General features: G+C 39.7%; 1 protein-coding gene across 1 annotated transcript; it reads left to right on the top strand.

Moving 5' to 3' along the window:
- Nucleotides 1-436: 436 nt before the first annotated feature.
- Nucleotides 437-21017, top strand: PSMG2 (proteasome assembly chaperone 2). Its single transcript, XM_087438948.1, is given in 8 exon segments — nt 437-528; nt 2975-3146; nt 6933-6991; nt 10198-10316; nt 11229-11402; nt 19738-19768; nt 19770-19859; nt 20699-21017. Coding segments are annotated over 8 exon segments (879 nt in total). The 5' UTR covers nt 437-459; the 3' UTR covers nt 20864-21017.
- The last annotated feature ends 2625 nt before the right edge of the window (nt 21018-23642 follow it).

The following is a 23642-nucleotide window of genomic DNA, read 5'->3' as shown; positions in this document are numbered from 1 at the left end:
ATGCGCCGCCCGCTCCCAACTCTCCCCCTGTCGGGGTCCAATTCTGTCCTCTGGACCGGCAAGTATGTGGACGGGCCCCTGAGGACCCCGCGCCCAAGGACTCGAAGGACCCCGCCCGCCTGGCCCCGCCCCGCCTCTCTCGCGTCGCGTGGGGCTCCGGGGACTCCGCGCGGGGGCACGGTGCTGAATTTGCGGTTTTAGTTTTCTTTCCTCCCCCGTGGTTCCTCCGTTCCTCCCACTTCGGGACCACCATTTTGTTCCCTGCGGAGAATCGGTTCCCGACTTCGCGGGTTTCACTCTCCTGATGATGAGTCCCTGCTTTCTCGAACTCTCCACTGCCCGGCTGGGGGCTGCTGCCTCGCGGGAGGCGCCTGTTTCCCGACTCGGGGTGCTTCACCCGGCCCTGGAGGAGTACTTGTTTCTCTTCCAGGTGTTCACCTTGCGCTGAAAACATGGAGGATGTGGCTGGAGGCGTCGGTCCGAATAGAACCTTTGTTGGCGCTGTCACCAAACGTATCTAAGTCTGCGGTTTGTAGTCTTTGTTGGCTGTAGAACGTAATGTGTTTGGATATGACAGATACGTTGTACATATGTTGTGCGGGTCATTGTCTTTACGTTTTATCCTAGAAAATCTTTTTTCAGCTAATTTTAGAGTCATTCTTAAGCTAGCAAATCATCGTCGTTAACCATAAAACTACAGATAGGGTAATAAAAGTAAGTTTTGCTAGTAAACACACGGTTTTATCGCTCTTAAAAGTACCCGTATTCATTCATTGTTTTAATAAACATTCTGTTATGTGAAAATGTTAGAATAAGACTAGGTCCTTGTGCTCAAGAAGCTTACAGTCTAATTGGAAACACATGTAAATCAATAAGGGCAATAAATGCTAAGCTAGAAATTTGAGAAGGATATAGAAAGGCCCTAAGATGTATTGGGAGGGAGAGGGTCACAAGGACCTGTTAAGAAAAGCTTCATATGTGGAATCTCAAAAAAAAAAAAAACAACAACAAACTCGTAGGTACAGAGAACAGATTGGTGGTTGCCAGAGTGGGTGGGGGTGGTTGGGTGAAATGGGTGAAGGTAATCAAAAGGTACGGACCTCCAGTTACAAATAAGTCCTGAGGATGTAATGCACAGCATGGTGACTATAGTTAACAGTACTGTATTATATACTTGAGAGTTGCTAAGAGAGTAGATCTTAAAAGTTCTCATTACAAGAAAAAAAAATTTGTAACTATGTGTGGTGATGGAGGTTAACTAAACTTACTGTGGTAATCATTTCACAGTATATGTGTGTATCAAATTGTTATGTTGTATGTTTAAAACTGATACAATGTTATATGTCAGTTATAGCTCAACTTAAAAAAAAGTGATGGTAATTGAAAAATCACTTTTTGGCAATTTTCATTGTAGTAATGCACACAAGAAATAGCAATGATTCCAAAAACAATGTGCAATAGAATACTGAGGAAGAAAATTTTACATCATTTCAAAGTATCTCCCTGAAACATATGTATTAATCGCAAAAGGGAAAAAGTATCTTTGCGGGAGATACCTGGAAGCTTCGTAGCGAAAGTAATGTCTCAAAGATTATTGGTGGTAATGTTGACAGTTATCCGTGGAGTGGTGAAGAGGGAAGCCACGCTGGACTGTGTTGAATAAATGGGAGAAGAGGTGGAGATGTGTATGTGTACGTATTCACTCATTAATTCAGAGATAAAGCTCCTGCATATGTTTTAGTGGACAGCTGTGGGGAATTTTGGCTGTGGAGGGACACTGAGAAGTAAGGTGGTAGCTATGGGGGTATGTGAGATCAAGGGAGAGTTTTTTAGAAGGAAAGATATTAGAGCGTTTGTATATGCTGACGGGAAGAATCCAATAGTGAGGAAAAGATGGATGATACAGGAGAGTGAGGGTCTACCCAAAGCAGCAAAATCTTTGAGAAGAGGAAAGGGAATTACAGGAGAGAACCAGGGGATTAGTAGGTGACAGCAGTGAGAAGTGGGAGAGCACTCTCAGGGACCCAGAAAAATAAGATGAAGGCCAAAAAAGAAGCAATTGCTGGAAGAAGGCAAAGGAGGCGCTACATTAAAGAGATGCAGTGAAGAGCGAGTCAAGGAAAATTAGTCATGTATTAGATGTGGGTGGTCAGGGAAAGGGAAGAAGGTTCCTGGTTTAGGTAATTGGGTGAATTACAAAATACAAAATATGGGAAGAAGTTTGGATAAAAGTTTGGTTTTGTACATGTTGAATGTGAGTTGCCTGTGACGTAACCATGTGGAGATGCCCATTAGGCTCTGGAGTTCACCTTTAAGTCATGGGGATAAATGTGTGTGTGTGTGTTTAGTGTGAAAAGAAGCTCACTCCAACCTTTAGGCACTAACAAAGCAAATGGAAAGAAGACCCAAGAGTGCTTTTGTTCATACCTCACAGCCTTTACGCTTGCTTTCCCACCGCCTGGAATAGTCTTTTCCCTGGTCTTTGTGTGGCTCCCTCCCTCACCTCTTGCAGGTCCATAGTTACTTGTCGCGTGAAGTGAGTCTTTCCTTGATCACTCTGTTTAAAATTTCAACCAACCGCATAACACACACTCTCACTCACTTAATTTTTCTCCATAGCACTTACCACTGTATATTTTACTATTTATTTTGTTTTTTACAGTAAACCACTCCCTCACTAGAATGGAAACTCCACAAGGGCAGGAACTTTTGTCAATTTGTTTTACTGCATTCCCAGTGCCTAGAGCAATGATTGACACATAATAGGTCATCAGTAAGTGTTAAAGCAATAGTGTCAAAGATGGTGGAGGCCCTGGTGACACCTCAGTTGCAGCTAATGAAAGAGTGGGTATCTAGCTGTGACGTGCCTGAGCATAAGCGTTCAGTTCTAGTGCTGTGATTACTGTCTTCTGTCTAAAATTTTAAAAGTGCTGCTAATTTTGATGACTTAATGAACATATTTTTATTATTTCAGCCAGCTGTGTCTGTTGGAAATGTTGGCCAGCTTGCAGTAGATCTGATTATTTCTACACTGAGTACGTGTAAGATTGGTTACTTCTATACCGATTGTCTTGTGCCGATGGTTGGAAACAATCCGTATGCAACTGCAGAAGAAAATTCAACAGAACTCAGTACAAATGCTGAAGGTATGTAAGACTTCTGCATGTTTTATTCTACTACGAGGTAGAGTTGTTTTAAATTAGAAATAGAGGCTACAGATACTGTTTTGTAGCAAACATTACTTAGTGCCAGTTTTGTGCAGAATTTGCAATACAGTCACATTGTCCTATTCTCTTACATCCTCGTTTTAGTTCTTAGCCTTTTCTAAATGGCAACTCCTATGAGGGATGAGATTGTACTTGTATCTTTGGGTAGAATTTGAGAGTTCCAATTTTTTAACATGGTTTTTTTTTCCCTTTTATCCTCAGTTTTATTTTCTGTTCCCATTGGCACATGTAAGCATGACCTATACGAGGGAAAGGGGAAAAGAGAATTCCACTGGGCTCAGTCCTGTGAGTTTAATATGTGCTACCTCATCTAAGCCTCATAGTCATCCCTCACATTCTTTTTTTTTTTTTTTTTAATTTTTAATTTATTTATTTATTTTTTTCCCCAAAAGCCCCAGTAGATAGTTGTATGTCATAGCTGCACATCCTTCTAGTTGCTGCATGTGGGATGCGGCCTCAGCATGGCCAGAGAAGCGGTGCGTCGGTGCGCGCCCGGGATCCAAACCCGGGCCGCCAGCAGTGGAGCGTGCGCACTTAACCGCTAAGCCACAGGGCCGGCCCCCTCACATTCTTATAGAATCCATAATACTATGGTATCAGTAAGGCCCAGAGAGACTGACTTGCCTACTACTCCTAGTAGGTGTAGGCTTTTCCCACACCATAAATCTCCATAGTTCCTCATTGGACTAGCAAGCTTGGTTAGTCAGGGAACGGTTTCCTTTGCGCTGACCACTGTGTGTACGATGTGGGACTGCCCCGAGTGAGGGGAAAAGCTGTTGATCCTGAAGCCCAGGAGCATCGGTCACTTCATTCGATGGCTGGCTGCTCTGTTGGCCTCTCTGTCTTCTGTTTACCATTTTAAGGTGAAAGCCAGAAGTGATAGAGGAACATGAAAAACCATTGGTGGAGTGAAAGACAAGTGAAGAAGCGTTTTATTTTTTGTGAGTTTTATTAACCATGTCATTAGGTTGCGATAATGAAATATACTTTCAAGAAATAACCTTAATATTGAAATTCCTGCAGGACAGATGGCTTTGTTAACACAAGACTGAATTTCAGTTATTTCTTAAAGGATAAGGACTATAAATGGTAGAACTAGAATTTACATTCTTCCACTGTTGATAACAGCTATCATTTATTGAGTATTTCCTATCAGCTGACCATCTTGTGTAATTACATGTATTGATTAGTTTAATCCTCACTGCTACTCCATAGGTAGTTTTGTAGTTGAGGAAACCATTGCACACAAGTTAAGGCCACATGATTAATAATTCGTGTAACTGAGCTTCTACTCAAGCCAGTCTGGCCCCTGAGCCCTGCCTCTTAAGCACCACCCCACCCTGCTAATGGACCCCCTGGCTTTCCTCTGACACAAACTGGCAGCAGATCAGTTGGGTATAGTTCTTTAATCTGCCTTTTTTTTTTAAGATGAGGTATTTTCAAGTAAATTATAGACATTGTGTCATTCCACCCCCAAATATGTAAGTGTGCATCTCTTATCTTTTTAAGAACGTTTTCTTACATAGCCAAAATATCATCGCATTTAACAAAATTAGCAATTTCTTAATATCTTCCTATATCCTATCCATATTCAGATTGGCCCATTTTACCCCAAAATGTCCTTTCGAGTTAGCTTGTCTAAACTAGGACCCGTAGTACATCTGATTGTTGTGCCTTTGAAATCTCTTTTACTTTAGAGTAGTCTCTTTCTTTTTTTTCCTTCTTCACAAAACTGATTTATTGAAGAAAAAACTGGACCCATTGTCCTATAGAATGTCCCCCTTTCTGCATTTGTCTGATTACATCCTTCTGGTGTCATTTGGCTTGTTCTTCTGGTCCCTGTATTTTATGTAACTGGAGTTAGGTCTAAAGCCTTGATTAGATAAAAACTAAATATTTTTGGTGGGACTACGTGAGAGGTGATGTTGCATCACATCAGAAGAAAAAAGTACTGGGAAACAGGATGTTAATAACAAAAAAGAAGTGCATGATACACTGATGGAGAAGATGAGTATTACTGTTATAGAAGGTGGTGTATCTTACATTTTAAAGCTTAGCCTGCCCACTCCCTACAGATATATCCTCTTCCCACTAGGTCTGTTGTATATGTATGTCAGAGATAGATTAGAGGCCTGAGTGGCCTGTGCCTTAGTCCCTTTTCCCTAATGCCTAAACTTCCTGCTCTAGCCTCCTTTGCCCTGAACATACATAGTGGTCACTAGACTTGCTGATGCTTCGTAGCCCCCAGTCACCTCACACCACACCACAGCAGTCCAGGGGGACATTCCCCAAAAGACCTGTAACAGGAGAGACATGATCCACCAAAGGATTTGCCTGCGTCTGGGGTTAGTTGTAATCTTTTTATAGTACTAAAAGCTTACCCCTTAGCACAATGACCTAATCATGTGTCCCTTAGAGACTCTATATTTTGTCTTTGGTTCATATCAGAGCTTCTCATTCTTGGAGGTGAAGTTGGGCAGGAACATCTTAAGCATCAGTAAAGTGGGCCCCTTGTAGAATTTAATGAAAATTATAGATCCTTTTCCCAGAAATAATGCATATACATTGATTCACAGAAAATTTCTCTAGAAAGAAGAGGGGAGAATATGAGAAACCAAAACATTCTTTTTTTTTTTTTAAATATTTTATTTATTTATTTATTTTTCCCCCAAAGCCCCAGTAGATAGTTGTACGTCATAGCTGCACATCCTTCTAGTTGCTGTATGTGGGACGCGGCCTCAGCATGGCCGGAGAAGCGGTGTGTTGGTGCGCGCCCGGGATCCAAACCCAGGCTGCCAGTAGCGGAGCGCTCGCACTTAACCGCTAAGCCATGGCGCCGGCCCCAAAACATTCTTAAGAATGATTTTATTCGTCATAATGCCAGAAGTTTCCAGGGGAATACTTCTCTGGTTTTACAATCAAAGTCAGAAGAAAAATAATTTTTGATATTTTCTTACAGTTAACTTTTCAGAAATGACTATTTCATAGAATAAAGCCCACGGATGCCTTTTTTTTTTTTTTTTTTTTAAGATTTTATTTATTTATTTATTTATTTATTTATTTATTTATTTTTTTAAATTTGTGATTTTTTTTTTTTTTTTTAAAGATTTTATTTATTCAGTTTTTTCCCCCCAAAGCCCCAGTAGATAGTTGTACGTCATAGGTTCACATCCTTCTAGTTGCTGTACGTGGGACCCGGCCTCGCGTTGGACGGAGAAGTGGTGCCCCGGGGCGCTCCCGGGATCCGAACCCGGGCCGCCAGCATCAGAGCGCGTGCACTCAACCGCTAAGCCACGGGGCCGGCCCTATTTATTTATTTATTTTCCCCCCAAAGCCCCAGCAGATAGTTGTATGTCATAGCTGCACATCCTTCTAGTTGCTGTATGTGGGACGCGGCCTCAGCATGGCCGGAGAAGCAGCGCGTCGGCACGTGCCCGGGGTCCGAACCCGGGCCGCCAGCAGCGGAGCGCGCGCACTCAACTGCTAAGCCACGGGGCCGGCCCTACAGATGCCTTTTAAGGTACTTCTAATATGTTTTATTTTAACCAAATGATATAGTGCATATGTTCTATATTTTAATTTTTTAAAATATTTAGATATAAAAGTTCTCATAATTCAATCTTAATTTTTTATCATTAATAAGTTCACTTGTGTAACTCCTCCATTTTAACTATCATGTTATTTCATTTTTTCTTGTCTTTGTAGTATATTCATTGCCTTCAAAGAAGCTAGTGGCTCTTCCGTTAACATCCATTTTTATTAAGGTTAGTATGTTATATTTGTCTTTTTAAGTTTATTAAACTAAATATAATGAGAAAATACTAAATCTATAAGAATTAAGATTCAAAAATCATTTCTGCTCTTTTACTGTATGTACAGTTAAAGGTCTGATTCTATAGAAAAATTATCTCAAAATTTCAGAGGTGTTACCATTATTTCATGATTATCTTGAAGGGAATTGGGACATATAGCTTGGGTCTTATATACTCTTGAATCAGGTAGCACTGGTAAAAAAATATAAGCGTATGAATATTAGAGGTTTATTCCATTTGTAATATGTTTCAACCCGTGGTGTCTACGTATAAATTATGTATATATCAAAATAATATTCTGAATCCAACTTCTTCTTTCCTCTTGCATTGCTACCCCTCTAGTCCAAACCACTGTCTTCTCCGAGCCCCTAATTCTACTCTTGCACTGCCCACTCCCCACAAACACTTAATAGTCTGTTTGCAAACAGCACCACCACTGTCCTTTAAACCTAAATCAAATCACATCACTTCTCTCTTCAGTACCCTCCAGTGGCTTCCCATCTCACTCATGAATTCCCAGCCCTTAGCATGGCCTATCAGGCTCTACATCTGTGCTGATACGGTAGCCACTAGCCATAGGCAGCAATTTAAATTTTTTTATTTTTATTTTTTTGGTGAGGAAGATTAGCCCTGAGCTAACATCTATTGCCAGTCCTCCTCTTTTCACTGAGTAAGATTGTCCCCGGGCTATCATCCGTGCCCATCTTCCTCTACTTTATATGTGGGACGCCTGCCACTGCATAGCTTGATAAACGGTGCGTAGGTCTGTGCCCAGGCTCCAAACCTGTGAACCCCGGGCCATCAAAGCAGAGCACGCTAACTTAACCACTACACCACCAGGCTGACCCCTAAATTTTGATTCACTAATTAAAAGTAAATAAAATAAAAATTCAGTTCCTCCATCATAGTAGCCACATTTGAAGTTCTCCATAGCCACATGTGGCAAGCAGCAGCCATAAAGAGCATTTCTGTTATCACAGAGAGTTCTGTTGGGCAGCCGTTCTGCCTCATCTAACCTCTAGCCGTGCCTGTGTGCTCATTGCCTGTTTCCCCCTTTCACTCACCCTGCTTCGGCCACACTGGTCTCCCTGTGTTGTTCAGACAGAGTAAGCTTCCTCCTACCTCAGTCTCTACATTGGTTTCTCTGCCTGGAATACTTTTCCTCCATATACCTAAATGGCTCACTTCTTTAGTCTTTGCTTAAGTGTTACCTCATCAGAAAGGCCTTCCCTGATCACCCTTTCTGTCGTCTTACCCTGTGCTTGTTTTCTTCACAACTCATCACTGCCTGGCATGTCCTGTCTTTATCATCTACCTCTAAGAGAAAGTAAGTTTCCTGAGAGAAGTGACGGTGTCATTCACTCTTACATCCCCAGCTTCTAGAATAGTGCCTTGTGTGTAGAGAAGCTCTCAATAAATGTTGGTTGAGTGGATTAAGGTACCATCTGTTCAGGAAATCAGAAATTTATTAACATTCCAGAGGCCCTCCCTTAAGCCCCATCCTAGTCACTATATTATTATGTAAATGAAATCCTATGGTAGGTACTTCATTATGTCTAGCTTCCTTTACTCAACATTTTATTTGTGAGGTTCATTCATGTTGTTGCAAATAGAGATAGTTGTTCATTCTCACCTCTTTGTAGGATTCTGTTGTATAAATAAACCATAATTTTTCCATTGTCCTGTTGATGGAGCATTTGATCTTTTCCAGTTTGAGACTGTTGGGAATAGTGCTGTGATTATTTTAGTATTTATGTTAGAATCACTCTTTACTTTCTTTGGTTAACAATATCATACCCAGAGTTTTGCAGTGAGAGTTGCTAACATTTTTACATTGTGCCACGTGGCGTTTTTGTTCTCTCCCTAATATCAGTGTAAGTTCCAGGATTGAGACAGACAATTCAAACATTTCTAAATGAAATTTTTAGTAGATGGAAATAGAGTGATTTCAAAATAGCAAATATTTATTGAGCATTGAGTCTTTGCACCAATACTGTTCTAAGTACTTTATGTATATTTCTCTACTTAATCCTCACAGCAACCCTGTGAGGCAGGTACTAACATTATCCTCATTTTGCAAATGAGAAAACAAACACACAAAAGTTAAGCAGTTTGCCTGAGACATATGGTCTGTAGGAGGTGAAGCCAGCGTTCTAGACCAGGCAGCCTGACTCCAGAGCCTGCCTCTCTTAACCATTATAGTATACTGCCCTCCTGTTTTTAAAAGTTAGCCATTTCTTATCTGCATTTTAAATTTTATTCAATAATTATTTTATTAACAGTCTATGAAAAGAGTTTCCATAAAGTGAATTTTTCCCCCCAAAATTTTACAGTCCACATTGCAGATTAACCAGCTGTTAACATCTTGCCACTTGCTTGATTCTCTCTCTCTCTGCATGTGCACACACAGTTTCCTTTGCCGAACAATCACAAGGTAGACTATCGACATCCTGATATTTTACCCCTAAACATTTCAGCACACATCTTTCAAGAACAAGGACATTCCCCTTCACAACCACACACTATTACCACACCTAAGAAAATCAGCATTTAATGAATTATTCAGTGGTATCATCCAGCATATTCAAATTTCCCCAGTTGTCTCTAAAATATCCTTCAATTCTGGATCCAGTCAAGGTTCACATGTTGCATTTGGCTGTGACGTCTTTTTAGTTGGTATCCTTCAGTGTAGAATTGGCCCTCCTCCTTTTCTGCTCTTCACAATATTGACTACTTTGAGGAACTGAGGCCAGATCTTCAGCATTCTGAATTCACCTCGTTATTTCCTCATGATCAGACTCAGGTCAGAAATTTCCAGCAAGAACATCTCATAGATGACCATGTAGTAGTTTTTAAGTAACAGTAGATTACTTAAGTAGAGAACTGGGAAATTTTCCTTTGTCAGTCTGAATAGAATTTTTTTGATATCTAGATTCCTCATAATTAATTCATTTCTTAATTGTAAAGGTATAATAATTCACTGCTGTTCATCTTTCAGCTTCATTTTAAGGACAGTAAGTGGATCTAAAAATAAGTATAATTTTAGGATATGTAAATTATGTTATCACATAAAGTTGATAAATTATTTAGTCGACTACTCTTATACTCTAGGACCTAACTTTCAGATTTTCTTTTTATTCTTTCAATGGTATACAAAGTATAAATCAGAGCTATTCTGTGAAAAACTGCTTTCCTGGGTGAAAAGGAGTAACTGTGCCAAAGTTATTGTTCTTTGAAGCAGTCATTCATATCACCAGAATGATCTACAGCTTCGCAGGTTAAGTTTTTGTGTTTGAAAAATTATTTTTATTGTGATTTATACAGTATTATGCTGAGTTCTCTATTGAAAAGTTAAAATAAATTTGAAAAGCCATGTATATGCTATCCTCTCCTCCCTAGAATTTAGAAAGAAGAAAGTAAAAGAAAATCAAGAGACAGGAGGGAGTACAGTGGGTAGGTCCTTTTACTTCCTATGGTTGGGGCACAGGCAGGCTTTGGTGTAGAGAGAGAGATGGTGCTGTGGTTGTTTGGTGTCGTGTGCATGATGGCAACGTTACAAAGCTCAGCCGATGAAGAGAAAGAGGAGAAAGGGTACGTAAGATTTATTGGTTGATGATTTTTGAAAGGTTGGATTGAAATTTCTGTTTATTTTCATATATTCAACCATTTGTATTTACAGAAATACAGTTGCCTTTGAGTATAGCTCCCAGGCATGTCAGACTGAATTCTTAAATGTAAGACAAAGTGTCCAAGAGATAGAAATATCAACTGTTTAGTTGCATTATCATTTATGTACGTGTGAAATCATGATGAAAAAATATCAGCCAAGGGTAACCTTTCAAAACTGGAACTAATTTCTAGGAATCTCCCAAAAGACATTACATTTCTGGGAATCGCACAATAGGTCTCAGGGCCAGAAGGAGCATAACTGTGGGAAATAGGCTTATCTTCACGATGGCCCTGCCTTAGTTTAGTTTTTCCTCTCTTCACACTCTCTCCTAACTATGTAAATAGCAAGCCAGAGCAATATATTTTACATGTTATTCATCCGTAGACTGCTGAAACTTGTGTTTTGCCTTGTGCAACAGAATATGTGGAGAAGGAGATAATTTTTGCTAAAAGAGTTGATATTTGCCTTAATGTTCGTATTTGTGAGTTTTTAGCAAGTTAATTGTATGATTGTTTCTAGTACTCCCTTCAGGTACCTAGTTACACCTTCCATGCAAAAAAGTGTTCAAAATAAAATAAAGAGCCTTAACTGGGAAGAAATGGAAAAAAGCCCCTGTGTTCCTGAAATAAGTGATTCTGAGTTTTGTGTCCGTATTCCTGGAGGAGGTATCACAAAAACACTCTACGATGAGGGGTGAGTTTGTTTGCTTGGCTGTTCATTTGTTCCCCACCTCATTTAAAAATGAAAGAAGAAAATTGGGAGAGTGTGTTGGATTACTTACTGGAACTTAGAAAATATATTTGAAAGATAGGTACTGTATTGCATTCAGGGGAAGGAGTGAAATTTGGTTATAGGAGAATTGGTCCCTGAAAAGCCGTATTTTTTGTGTGTGTGTGAGGAAGATCAGCCGTGAGCTAAAATCCATGCCAATCCTCCTCTTTTTTTTTACTGAGGAAGACTGGCCCTGGGCTAACATCTGTGCCCATCTTCCTCTACTTTATGTGGGACGCCGCCACAGCATGGCCTGACAAGCAGTACGTTGGTGCGCACCTGGGATCCGAACCCGGGCCGCCAGCAGCGGAGCATGCGCACTTAACCGCTACACCATGGGGCTGGCCCCATGAAAAGCCATATTTAATGCTTTACTATGTGTGGCATGTTGAGGATCCTGATACTTACTCTATGCAACCTCTATAATCAATCTGTTTTTTTTAATTGTGGTCAAATGTGCATAATATTAACCATTTTTCAGTGTACAATTAAGTGGCATTGAATACAGTCACAGTGTTCTGTACCCATCACCACTATCTGCTTTCAGAACTTTGTCATTGTTCTAAATAAAAAATCTGCACTCATTAAATAACTCTTATTTCTGTAAAATTAATATAATGTTCTCACTTTCATTTCTGATTTTAGTAATTTGAATCTTCTTTTATTTTTAGTCAATCTAGCTAAACATTTGTCAATTTTGTCGATCTTTTCAAATAACCAACTTTTGGTTTTATTGATTTTCTCTGTTGTTTTTCTGTTCTCTGTTTTATTTATCTCCACTCTAATCTTCATTATTTCCTTCCTTCTCCTAGCTTTGGGTTTCGTTTGCTCTTCATTTTCTAGTTCCTAAGATGCAAACTTAAGTTACTGATTTGAGAAATTTCTTCTTTTTTAATATACTTGTTTACAGCTGTAAATTTCCCTCTTAGCACTGCTTTAGCTACATCCCTTAAGTTTAGAATGTTGTGTTTTCATTTTCATTCATTTCCTGAGTATTTTCTAATTTCCCTTGTGATTTCTTCTTTTGACCCATTGGTTGTTTAATTTCCAGATATTTGTGAATTTTCTAGTTTTCCTTCTGTTGTCAACTTCTAGTGTCATTCTATTGTGATTGAAAAAAGACATTTTGTATGATTTCGGTCTTTTTAATATATCAGATCTTGTTTTGTGCCCTAACAAATGGTCTGTCCTGGAGAATGTTTCGTGTGCACTTGAGAAAAATGTGTATTCTGCTTTTGTTGGTTCTGTCTATGTCTGTTAGTTCTAATTGGCATATAGTGTTGTTCAAGTCTTCTATTTCCTTATTAATCTTCTGTCCATTTGTTCTATCCATTACTGAACATGGGGTATTGAAGTCTCCAACTATTATTGTAGTACTGTCTATTTCTCCCTTCAGTTCTGTCAGTGTTTGCTTCGTATATTTTGGTGCTCTTTTTTTGTGCATATATGTTTATATATGTTACATCTTCTTGATGGATTGATCCCTTTATCAATATATAATGGCCTTCTTTGTCTCTTGTAACAGTTTTTGGCTTGAAGTCTGTTTTGTTTGATATTAGTACAGCCACCCTGCTATCTTTTGGTTACTATTTGCTTGGAATATCTTTTTTCATCTTTTCATTGTCAAACTGTGTGTGTCCTCAGATCTAAACTGAGTTTCTTATAGACAGCACATTGTTGGATCATGTTTTCTTTAATCTATTCTGCCAATCTCTGTCTTTTGATTGGAGAGTTTAAATCCATTTACCTGAAAAGTAATTACTGATAAGGAAGGACTTCTGTTATTTTGCTGTTTGTTTCCTATATGTCTTATAGCTTTTTTGTTCTTCATTTTCTTAATTACTGCCTTCTTTTGTGCTCAGCTGATTTTTTGTAGTGATGTGTTTTTTGTTTTTTTTTTTAAAGATTTTATTTATTTATTTTTTCCCCCCAAAGCCCCAGTAGATAGTTGTATGTCATAGCTGCACATCCTTACAGTTGCTGTATGTGGGACGCGGCCCCAGCATGGCCGGAGAAGCGGTGGGCGCCGGGGATCCGAACCCGGGCTGCCAGCAGCGGAGCGCGTGCACTTAACCGCTAAGCCATGGGGCTGGCCCAGTAGTGATGTGTTTTGATTCTCCTCACATTTCGTTTTGTGTATATTCTATAGATATTTGCTTTGTGATTACCATGGCGATTGCATATAACATCCTATAGTTATAACAATCTAATTTGAGTCGATACTAACTTAACTTCAGTTACATGCAAAAACTACTCCTATACACGCTGTCCCCCCCATTTTTATATTGTTGTCTCAAATTACGTCTTTATACGTTGTGTGCCCCAAAACATAGATTTATAGTTATTTTTATGCATTTGTCTTTTAAATCCTCTGCAGTCACTCTTGATTAGTTTTTAGGAATCATAAACATTTTGAAGGCAAGTAAAGGTAAAGATGGAAACTAGAAAGAGATCTTTTTTCTTTTAGCCTCTCTTTTTGTAAATTGATTTATACGTCCATGCTTGGCTTCCATCAGATTTGTAGACACTTACAGTATCCCTGTTTTTACCTGCTTTATCCCAAGCCTCCTGTTTCATAGGCCCGAGGGTGAGTTGAGGGTTAAGCAGTAGGCCTTGCTGTATGCTTTACTCTCTCTGACTCTTCCTCCTTTCTGGGGATCGATGTGCCTGGTAAGTTGATGAGAGACAGAGCCAATGGTTATGGAAGGGGGGGAGGGACAGCTATTTAGAGGGTGGTTTCTGCTGCTTCTCGAGCTCATACAGAATACTCTCTACCCTCCCATGAAGAAAGATGAATGAGGAACATCCCTCTGGTGCCCTCAGCAGTGGCTTTAGAGAGTTGGGTAGAGCTAACCGTAGAAAAAGTATATCCCCACTACTCAGAGTCAGCCAATAAATCTGCCTGTTTACTTAACATAATAAATTTCAGGAGTATAAACCTAGCATTGCAAAATAGAATGGCTAGTTTGCTTGCTCTGAAATCTACATTGTGAGTTCTGCGTGACCTGAAGAAGTCATAATAGTAGTAATAGTAATATAAGTAGTGATCATGGTAATAGCAGCAAATCATGTGTCTGGTACTGTTCTGTGCACCTCACATGTATTAAGTCTCATAATAACCACAGAGGTGTTTACTGTTATTAACCACGTGTTACAAATAGGAAAATTGAAGAGCACGAGATTAAATAACTGCTGAAGGCTGTATAGGTAGTAAGTGGCAGAGCCAGGATTCAAACACAGGCATCTGGCCCCAAATCCTGCACTTTTAACCACTTCACCCATGGTCCAGGACCACAGTGAGTTTGTTCTTTGTCTAAAAGTTGAACCTGCTTCTTGTTATTTGCAATTATTTATGCCCCTGCTTTCTTTCTGAAGATATTTGACTTTTCTGTCAGAAAGGATGCAGGGATCTCAGCTTGTTTTCCCGGTACAATTTGTTTTGTCATCTGTGGCCATACTTACATATCATTCTAGCTTTCTCTTTTTCCCTGGAAACCTGCTCTATTCTTATTAAAACTATCATTTCCCTCAACTTTTCTTTTTTTCCTAGTCCATCATTCATTTGTGTTTTTACTTCTTTTCCTGTCTGGCTTATTCCCATAATAAATATATCATTTCAACTTTTCTCGTACCACAGCCTGGAAGCCCTGGCTACAAATCATTCTCTGCCTCTGCCCTGCAAACGCCCGGCTTTGAATCCTTTTCCTGCTTCCTTCAGTCCCATCGTGTGTGGCCCTGCTGCTGTATCAGCCTGCTCGGGCTGCCATAACAAAATACCATAGACTGGGTGGCTTCAGAAGCAGAGATTGATTTCCTCAGAGTTCTAGAGGCTAGAGGTCTGAGATCAGGGTGCCAGCGTGCTTAGGTTATAGTGAGGGCCCCCTTCCCAGCTTGCAGATAGCCACCTTCTGGCTGTACCATCACATGGCAGAGAGAGAGCTCTCTCTCCCTCTCTTATGAGGCCACAGTCCTGTCGGGTTAGGGCCCCACCCTTATGACCTCGTTTAACCTTAATTACCTCCTAGAGATCCTGTCTCCAGATATAGTCACATTGAGGGTTAGGGCTTCAACATACGAGTTTTGGAGGGACACAGTTCAGTCCATAGCAACTGCTATCAAGGTCTCTTAATTGATTCCCCTGCCTCCTCCATTCTTACCCACTCTGATCTATCTCAGCAGTGTGGCTAGAATTAACTTTCTAAAATGCAGAACTGATCACAACACTCCCTGAATAAAATCCATCAGCAATTTTAGTTGCTTTTTGCAGAATCTGGTTCATACTCCTTAATACGCTATAATGGCCCTACAGGATCTCCTTACCTGGCTCGTTCCTTGGTGCTCTATCCACCTTGCACTCTGTGCTCCAGCTCAACTACCGGCAGTCATGGTTTCCTAACAGCTGTCTCTTTCTTCCTCGCCTTTGTTCCCTCTCCTTTTCTCCTCTTGTCTCCCTTGCAAAAACCTACCCAGTTTCCAAGAGTCAGCTCACACTTCACTTCCTCTGCAACTTGCTTGAGCAATTTACTACTCTCTTTGTACTCCCGCTGCACTCCATCCCTTCAGACTGACTTCTTATTTCTTCACAAGTCAGTCTCCCACTTTTGCTTCTGACCGTGTCAGAGTAACTGATATCAGACTTGCCCTCCTGCCGTAAACAACTGGAAACTGGACAGAATGAAGGAAAAAACTGTTTTTCAGACATCGCACAACAAGCAGCACACAACTGTGATCCCTGAGAGGAGGCAAATAAGGTCCTCTAATTGCCCCAACCTTCTGCTTGGAGATGCTTTCTGGACTGCAGCCCAGGGAGGGGGAGGAAACTCAAGCAGAGCACTGCGGTGTTGCTGAGTTGAGGAGCCATGAGATCAGATTCGGGAAGGCCAAGACAACTGGAAAATACAGGGCAGAGAACCAGAGAGGAGGGAGCTACTCAGAAGAACTCTAGTATCTCCCTGAGTCTTTTGCTGAATTCTAAGCCACACGTGTGTAGGGTGAAACTCCATGAGGCCAAAGAACAACTTCTGGGTAGCTGTAACTTGTCCACAAAGTTAGCAACAATAACAGAAAATATTATAAAATAGACATTATAAAACATTTGGAAAATGTAGAATAGTCAGAAGAAACAATATTTAAAATACTCAGTTCTATCACCCAGAAATAACTACCACTACTAATTTTTTTATCTGTTTTCTTTAAAATACAGTTGAACAGGGCCGGCCCCGTGGCTTAGTGGTTGAGTGCGCACGCTCCGCTGCTGGCGGCCCGGGTTCGGATCCCGGGTGCGCACCGACGCACCGCTTCTCCAGCCATGCTGAGGCCGTGTCCCACATACAGCAACTAGAAGGATGTGCAGCTATGACATACAACTATCTACGGTGGCTTTGGGGGGGAAAAATAAATAAATAAAATCTTAAAATACAGTTGAATTGAATGTATGTATCTGCAAGATACTGCAACTCTAATATTTGCAACTTTAGAGTTCATCCTATTCAAAGATGTTCCTCACAAAATCAATTTTGTTTTCATTTTCTAACAAATCTTTTATTCATCCATAACAAACCTGTTTAATGTTCAGTGAAATTATACATTCATTACAATAAAGACTTTTTGAAATTGAAAAAAGCAACCTTATGATACAGCTTATACAATTTTGAATCCTTTTTTCTCCCTCAATGCATATCATGATTATTTGCTAAATTTTTTCTAATATACATATTTTGCCTTCCCATTATTAGAACACATATATATTCTGATCTCTGGAAAAGGTAATATTCGTTACTCCAATAATAAATGGTGGCAGTGGTGTGGCTGACCTGAGATCCTTTACAATTAATTGGAATAGAAATACTTTGTAATTTAATAATGGGTGTGTCTCATGTGCTGGATTTTAATGTCACAGAAAGTAATAAAATTAGTCATTCCCCACCTTCCTTTTTTACAGAGAGGACCAGAGGATGGTATTAACCAACTACTCTACTATTTGTGTTACAGAGTAGTAGAAGAGGCACTGTGAGTTCAGACTGTTCCCCTGCACTTTTCAAGCTAGAGCCTTTAAAATGAAGGCACAGCCAGGGAGGCTAGCCTTCCACACACAGGAGCCATTTCTAAGGCTGTCATAGCATTAATGTTTAGGAACTAGAATCTTCTGAGCCATCACAGCTCACAGTGCTTCCGTACAAAGCTTGAGAGCCCTTAAGATACTTGGGAGCTATATACTGAGATGGTGTAATTAATGCTAACAACTTCCAGTTTCTAATGTTGAGAGACTGAGATGCTGTGGTAGACTCTCCTGGTACACCTGAGACTTCTGAACCTGCATGTTAGAGTCTCCTACACATGTTAAATTCCCTGCTTAGGAATCCAACTCTCCTTTATTTCTGGAGCTTTCTGTCTGTCCGTCATGTGCTCTCAAGTTTTGGCATTACATTTTTCTCATAGTTCTTGGTTTTGGGTGTTAGAAATGATTTTTGCTTTTGTTGCCAAATAGGAAGCTTTTTGCATTGGGGTATCTCCATCTCATCACTGGCTTGAGGCATTTAGAGCATCACAGTTAGGAGACTGTTTTCATGTCAGAAGGACCTAAGTTCAAATCCCACCTCTGCCACTTCCTAGATAGAGAACTTTGAGCATGTTTTGTTTTGTTTTGTTTTTGTGAGGAAGATCAGCCCTGAGCTAACATCCATGCCAATCCTCCTCTTTTTTTGCTGAGGAAGACTAGCCCTGGGCTAACATCTGTGCCTATCTTCCTCTAGTTTATGTGGGACGCCACCACAACATGGCCTGACAAGCGGTGCATCAGTGCACGCCTGGGATCCCAACCCGGACCACCAGCAGGGGAGTGCGCGCATTTAACTGCTACGCCACGGGCCGAGCCCCTGAGCATGTTAACCGTGGTTTAGTCCCTTTAGAGCTCAGTTGCCTCACAGTGATAGCTGACACTTATACAGCATTGACTGTGTATTCCACACTGTTTTAAGTACTTTGCCTCCGTTACCTCCTTTAAACCTCACAACAGGCTGTGAGGTCAGTTCTACTGTGACCCCTTCTTTACAGATGAGGAACACTAAAGCCCTGATTAAGTAACTTGCCCAACATATGTGGTAAGTACAGAGCTAGAATTTGAATCCAGGTATTCTGTCCTTCCCGTTATTCAAAACTGATTCATTTATAAAATGGAGACAATTATAACTTCCTCAAGGATTGTTGTAGGGATTGAATCATAAAATATGCAGACAATGCTTAGCACATAATAATCATTCAATAAATGGAATCTGTAAGAAGTAGTGGTAAGTTTCTTTCCCTTTAAGTATTCTCTTCTATTCCACACTTCTCCTTTGCTGCTTTATTTTTGTTTTTGTTTATTGCAGTAACACTGGTTTATAACATTGTATAAATTTCAGGTGTACAACATTATACTTCTATTTCTGCATGGATTACATCATGTTTTCATGTTCACCACCCAACTACTAACTACAATCCATCATCACACACATGTGCCTAACTATCCCTTTTGCCCTCCTTCCCCGCTACCCCTTCCCCTGTGGTAACCACCAATCCAATCTCTGTCTCTATGTGTTTTTTGTTGTTATTATCTACTACTTAATGAGTGAGATCATAACGGTATTTGACCTTCTTCCTCTGGCTTACTTCACTTTGCATAATACCCTCAGTGTTCGTCCATGTTGTCACATATGGCTGGATTTCATCGTTTCTTATGGCTGAGTAGTATTCCACTGTGTATATATACCACATCTTCTTTATCCATTCATCCCTTGATGGACACTTACGTTGCTTCCACGTCTTGGCTATTGTGAATAACGCTGCAATGTACACAGGGGTGCATGTATCTTTACGCATTGGTGTTTCCTTTGCTGCTTTAGATTACTAATAAGAATGGTGTTGTTTTCTTTCAGTTTGTTTGCTGTGGTGCTTCTGGAAATCACTGTCTTCTGCAGTAGGTTTTTGGAGTAGATCAGATACCTCCTGTGTTATAGCCAAGGATAGAGGGGATGGTTTTTCATGCAGCCTTGGTGTGAGGCACAAACTTGTGTATGCCCAGAGTGGGTGTTATGTGGTTTCTAGTCCTGTTCCCACAAATAGAAGAATATATATGGGGCAAAGGGAGATGAATAAGGGATCTTATGATGTGGCATCTTCTCCTTGCCTGCAACCTGGCAGATTATCTTAGCTATAAAAACAGACATACTGGAATCAGTATCAGTGAGGAATACTTAATTATTCTTTTTATTTGCTGTAGCTGTTCTAAAGAAATCCCAGTGGTGGTTCTGGCTGAAATTTGTTTCAGAAGGAGACAGTATCCCAGATGCATTAGGTCTTGTTGAGTATCTTAATGAATGGCTTCAGATAATCAAATCACGTGTAAGTTTTACTACAGCATAAACCTCTGATTTCTCTGGTTATGTATTCATAAACTTGCATTTTATATGCTATATAAGTAGACCAAATAAGTGGACGTTTACATTAAATATAGACATAACTTTATATAAAATTTAGTTTAGCTGAAGTTTTGAAAAGGAAAGAGGGCAGTTAACTAACCTGTTGTCAGCAGTTGTTTCGTTCTGGTTTTCCAAACAGAGAAAATCTTAAATACTGCATTATATTCATTGTCTGTGTTGCATTAATTATAACAGACAGCTTCTTATAAGAATAAACAAGTCCTCTTTGGCATTCAGGATTTTTTTTAGGAAAGCAAACGGTATTGCTCTATGAGCAATACTGTAGCTATTGAATATGCATTATAATTAAAATATTTTTCTCTGTTATGAAATAAGAGTGTTAAAACCCAAGGAAATCAGGTAGCCTTTTGGCATAACAAGTACCATAAGGCTGCTTTATATGGTAGGTATCTGTCTTTTTAATTTGTACTTTTGCCAAGAACAAATTGATGCAAATCACATAGCACTGATTTCTTTCTTTTTGTTTTTTTTTTTTAACACCTATTCCTTTTGAATTTGATTTTACTTGATGGACTCCATCCACAGCCTTTCTGGTATATCTTTTTCATTTGGAACTTGAGGAAATTTATCTTCGGTTGACATAAAGACATAGAAATTTATTACTTTGTTTTTCCTTACAATAAAACGGTCAAAAACAAAAGGATCAAAAAATACTAGAGAAGGGAGAGTTTTGTAATACATGTTAAAAGACGATTTGGTGGTAAAGTTGAAAGATTGAAATATTTTGTTCTTCGGTTACAGTGCGATGACCCCACAGCATCTGCCTTGCCGTGGAAAATATCAAGTTCTTGGCGATTACTCTTTGGCAGTGGTCTTCCCTCATCACTTTTTTTAATCTGTTTTCAGTTTTATACTTTATGTCCCAAGAAACATATTACCAACTCAACTGTTAAAACAACTGTATAAAAAGTTTTATTATCTGAGAATGTATTAGGAAATAAATCTTTACTTTTCACAGAAAATCTCAAAGAAAAATGGATTAACAAAAGGTTGTTTTTGCCATGCTTTTCATCATATACAACAAATGTAAATTTTGTACAGTAAAATATTTTCTAAGTAATTTTGTCTGAAATTTGTCTTTTTATTTTTTTAACTCAGACTTGTGTATTAGTTTCCTATTTCTGCTGTAACAAATTACCACAAAGTGGCTTAAAACAACACAAATTTACTATGTTACAATTCTGGAAGTCAGAAGTCCAAAAATAGGTCTCAATGGGCTAAAATCAAAGTGTTGGCAAGGCTTTGTTTCCTCTGGATGCTCTAGAGGAGAATCCATTTTCTACCTCTTTCCAGATTCTAGATGCTGCCACATTCTTTGGTTCATGGCTCCTCCCTCCATCTTCAAAGCCAACAGCATGGCATCTTGAAATATCTCTCCCTCTTTCACTTATGAGGATCCTTTTCATTACATTGGGCCCACCGTAATCTAGTGATCTAGAATTATTTCCCCATCTCAAAAGAATTTTAGTATAAAAGAAATAATAATAATAGTTTTCATTTTTGAGTGCCTTCTACGTACCAGTCACTTTTTACACATGATCTTCGTATTTGCTGTTTGGCTGTGTTACCTACCTATGTCTTGGCTTTCTCATCTGTAAAACTAGTGCTTGTAATATTAAGGGGTACACTCTACTCCATAGCACTCATTAAATGATTTATTTTATTTGTAATATATAAATCATTCTGGGTTCTGTAGCCTGTTACTGTTTCCCTTTTGGTTAAAATATGGAGTGGAGGTGGGGTTGACAGCCAGCCGGTGGAATAGAAAAGTCCCAGCCCTCATTCTCCTTAGACATGCCATCAATAATAGACTAAAATACCTTTATCAGAACTCCAGAAACCAGTTTAAAAGTTGCAGTATGCCAGGCGAGCACAAAGTTGAAAACAGCTACATTGAAATGGGTAAGAAGAGCTGTTCCTCTTGGCTGCTCTTCCAAGCTGACAGCTCAGCATGATTGGGAGAAAACCACCAGTTCATGGCTTCTGAGGGGATGGGGGAGCAGGGAGGTGTGGAACATGTGTCCAACATTCCAGCTTTTTTGAGGGCTGCTGGAGGGACTGGCTTCTGTCTCAACTGACTTGGAGTGCTGATGAAATTAGCATAGTTTAGATTCCTGGGGGCCACTGAAAGCAAGAGAGGGCAGGAGTGGCTTGCTGCAGCACCAGAAAGCCTATAGTGCCACACACAGGCCATTGCAGCCTCTGCACAAGCAGGAGAAGGCACCCAACTTGCAGCTTCTCCATCAGGAGAGACAGAGAAGAATGAAATGTGGGTCCAGCATTCCAGCTCTTCAGAGGGCTATGCAAGGGCCTGGTGTCTCTCACCTGACTTAGGGTGCTGATGGGAAACCAGCATACTTTGGATGCCTGGGGTCCACTGAGAACAAAGGAGAAAGTGGCACCTTGCTGCTCCACCAGAGAACCAGCATTGCTGCTGACAGTGAGCAAGAAATTACGAGCTCCTGAAAAAGAAACCTGGCAATCTCTCTAATTGGAGAAATACTTGCATAATCCCAGGGAAATCACATTCCCCAAAAAGGGTTTCAGGAGCCCCCAGAATTTGTAACTAGACTGCTTGGTGAAGGTCTTCCCTGTAAGAAGACTGGGAGAGGTGGCTGTTTTATCAAATGCATAAAACTCAGCAAAAAAAAAAAAAAAGTCACAAAGCACAAGAAGAAACAGAGCCACATCTCAATGAAAGGAACAATATAAACCAGGGGAACAAAATAAACCAGAAACCAATCCCAATGAAATGGAGATTTATGAATTACATCGCAAAGAATTCAAATTAATGGTCTTGAAGCTAAATGATCTGCAAGAGAGCATAGAGACTAAATGAAATCAGGACAATAATGCATGAACAAAATGAGAATATCAACAAAGAGAAACTGTAAAAAAAGAATCATACAGAAATTCTGGAACTGAAAAATATGACTGAATTGAAAAAATCACTGTAGGGGTTCAACAGCAGACTTGATCAAGCAGAAGAAAGAATCAGCAATTCTGATCATTGAAATTATCAAGTCAGAGAAATAAAAAAAAAGAATGAAGAAAAATGGAGAAAGCCTAAGGGATACAAAACAGCATAAAATGGATATATATATATCAATAATGAGAGTCCCAGAAGGAGAAAAGTGAGAGAAAGGAACAGAAATTATTTGAAGAAATAATGGCTGAAAACTTCTGTGGCAAAGAAAATGGACATCCAAATTTGAGAAGCTCGAAGGGCTCCAAATAGAATGAACCTAAACAGCCCCACACCCAAGACAACTCATAATCAAAAAAACTGTCAAAAATCAGACAAAGAAAATTTTAGAAGCAGCAAGAGAAAAGCAACTTGTCACATACAAGTGATCTTCAGCAGAAACCTTAGAGGCCAGAGAGGAGTGGGATGATGTATTCAAAGTGCTGAAAGAAAAAAAAAGCTACCAATCAAGAGTATTATCCAGCAAAACTGTCCTTCACAAATGAAGAAGAAATAAAGACTTTCTCAGATAAATAAAAGCTGAGGGAGTTTATCACCACTGGAAGTGCCTTACAAGAAATGCTAAAGGGAGTCGTGCAAGTTGAAACAAAAAGACGTTAGCAACATGAAAGTATACAAAAATATAAAGCCCTCTGGTAAAGGTAAGTAAACAAATACAGAATCTTGTGATGCTATCGTGGTGATACAGTACTTTTAATT

The sequence above is a fragment of the Ceratotherium simum genome, chromosome 14 (genome assembly GCF_057802395.1).
Source record: "Ceratotherium simum simum isolate JZ-2026a chromosome 14, ASM5780239v1, whole genome shotgun sequence".
NCBI classification, from domain to species: domain Eukaryota; kingdom Metazoa; phylum Chordata; class Mammalia; order Perissodactyla; family Rhinocerotidae; genus Ceratotherium; species Ceratotherium simum.
This window is presented reverse-complemented; position numbering and strand designations above follow the sequence as displayed.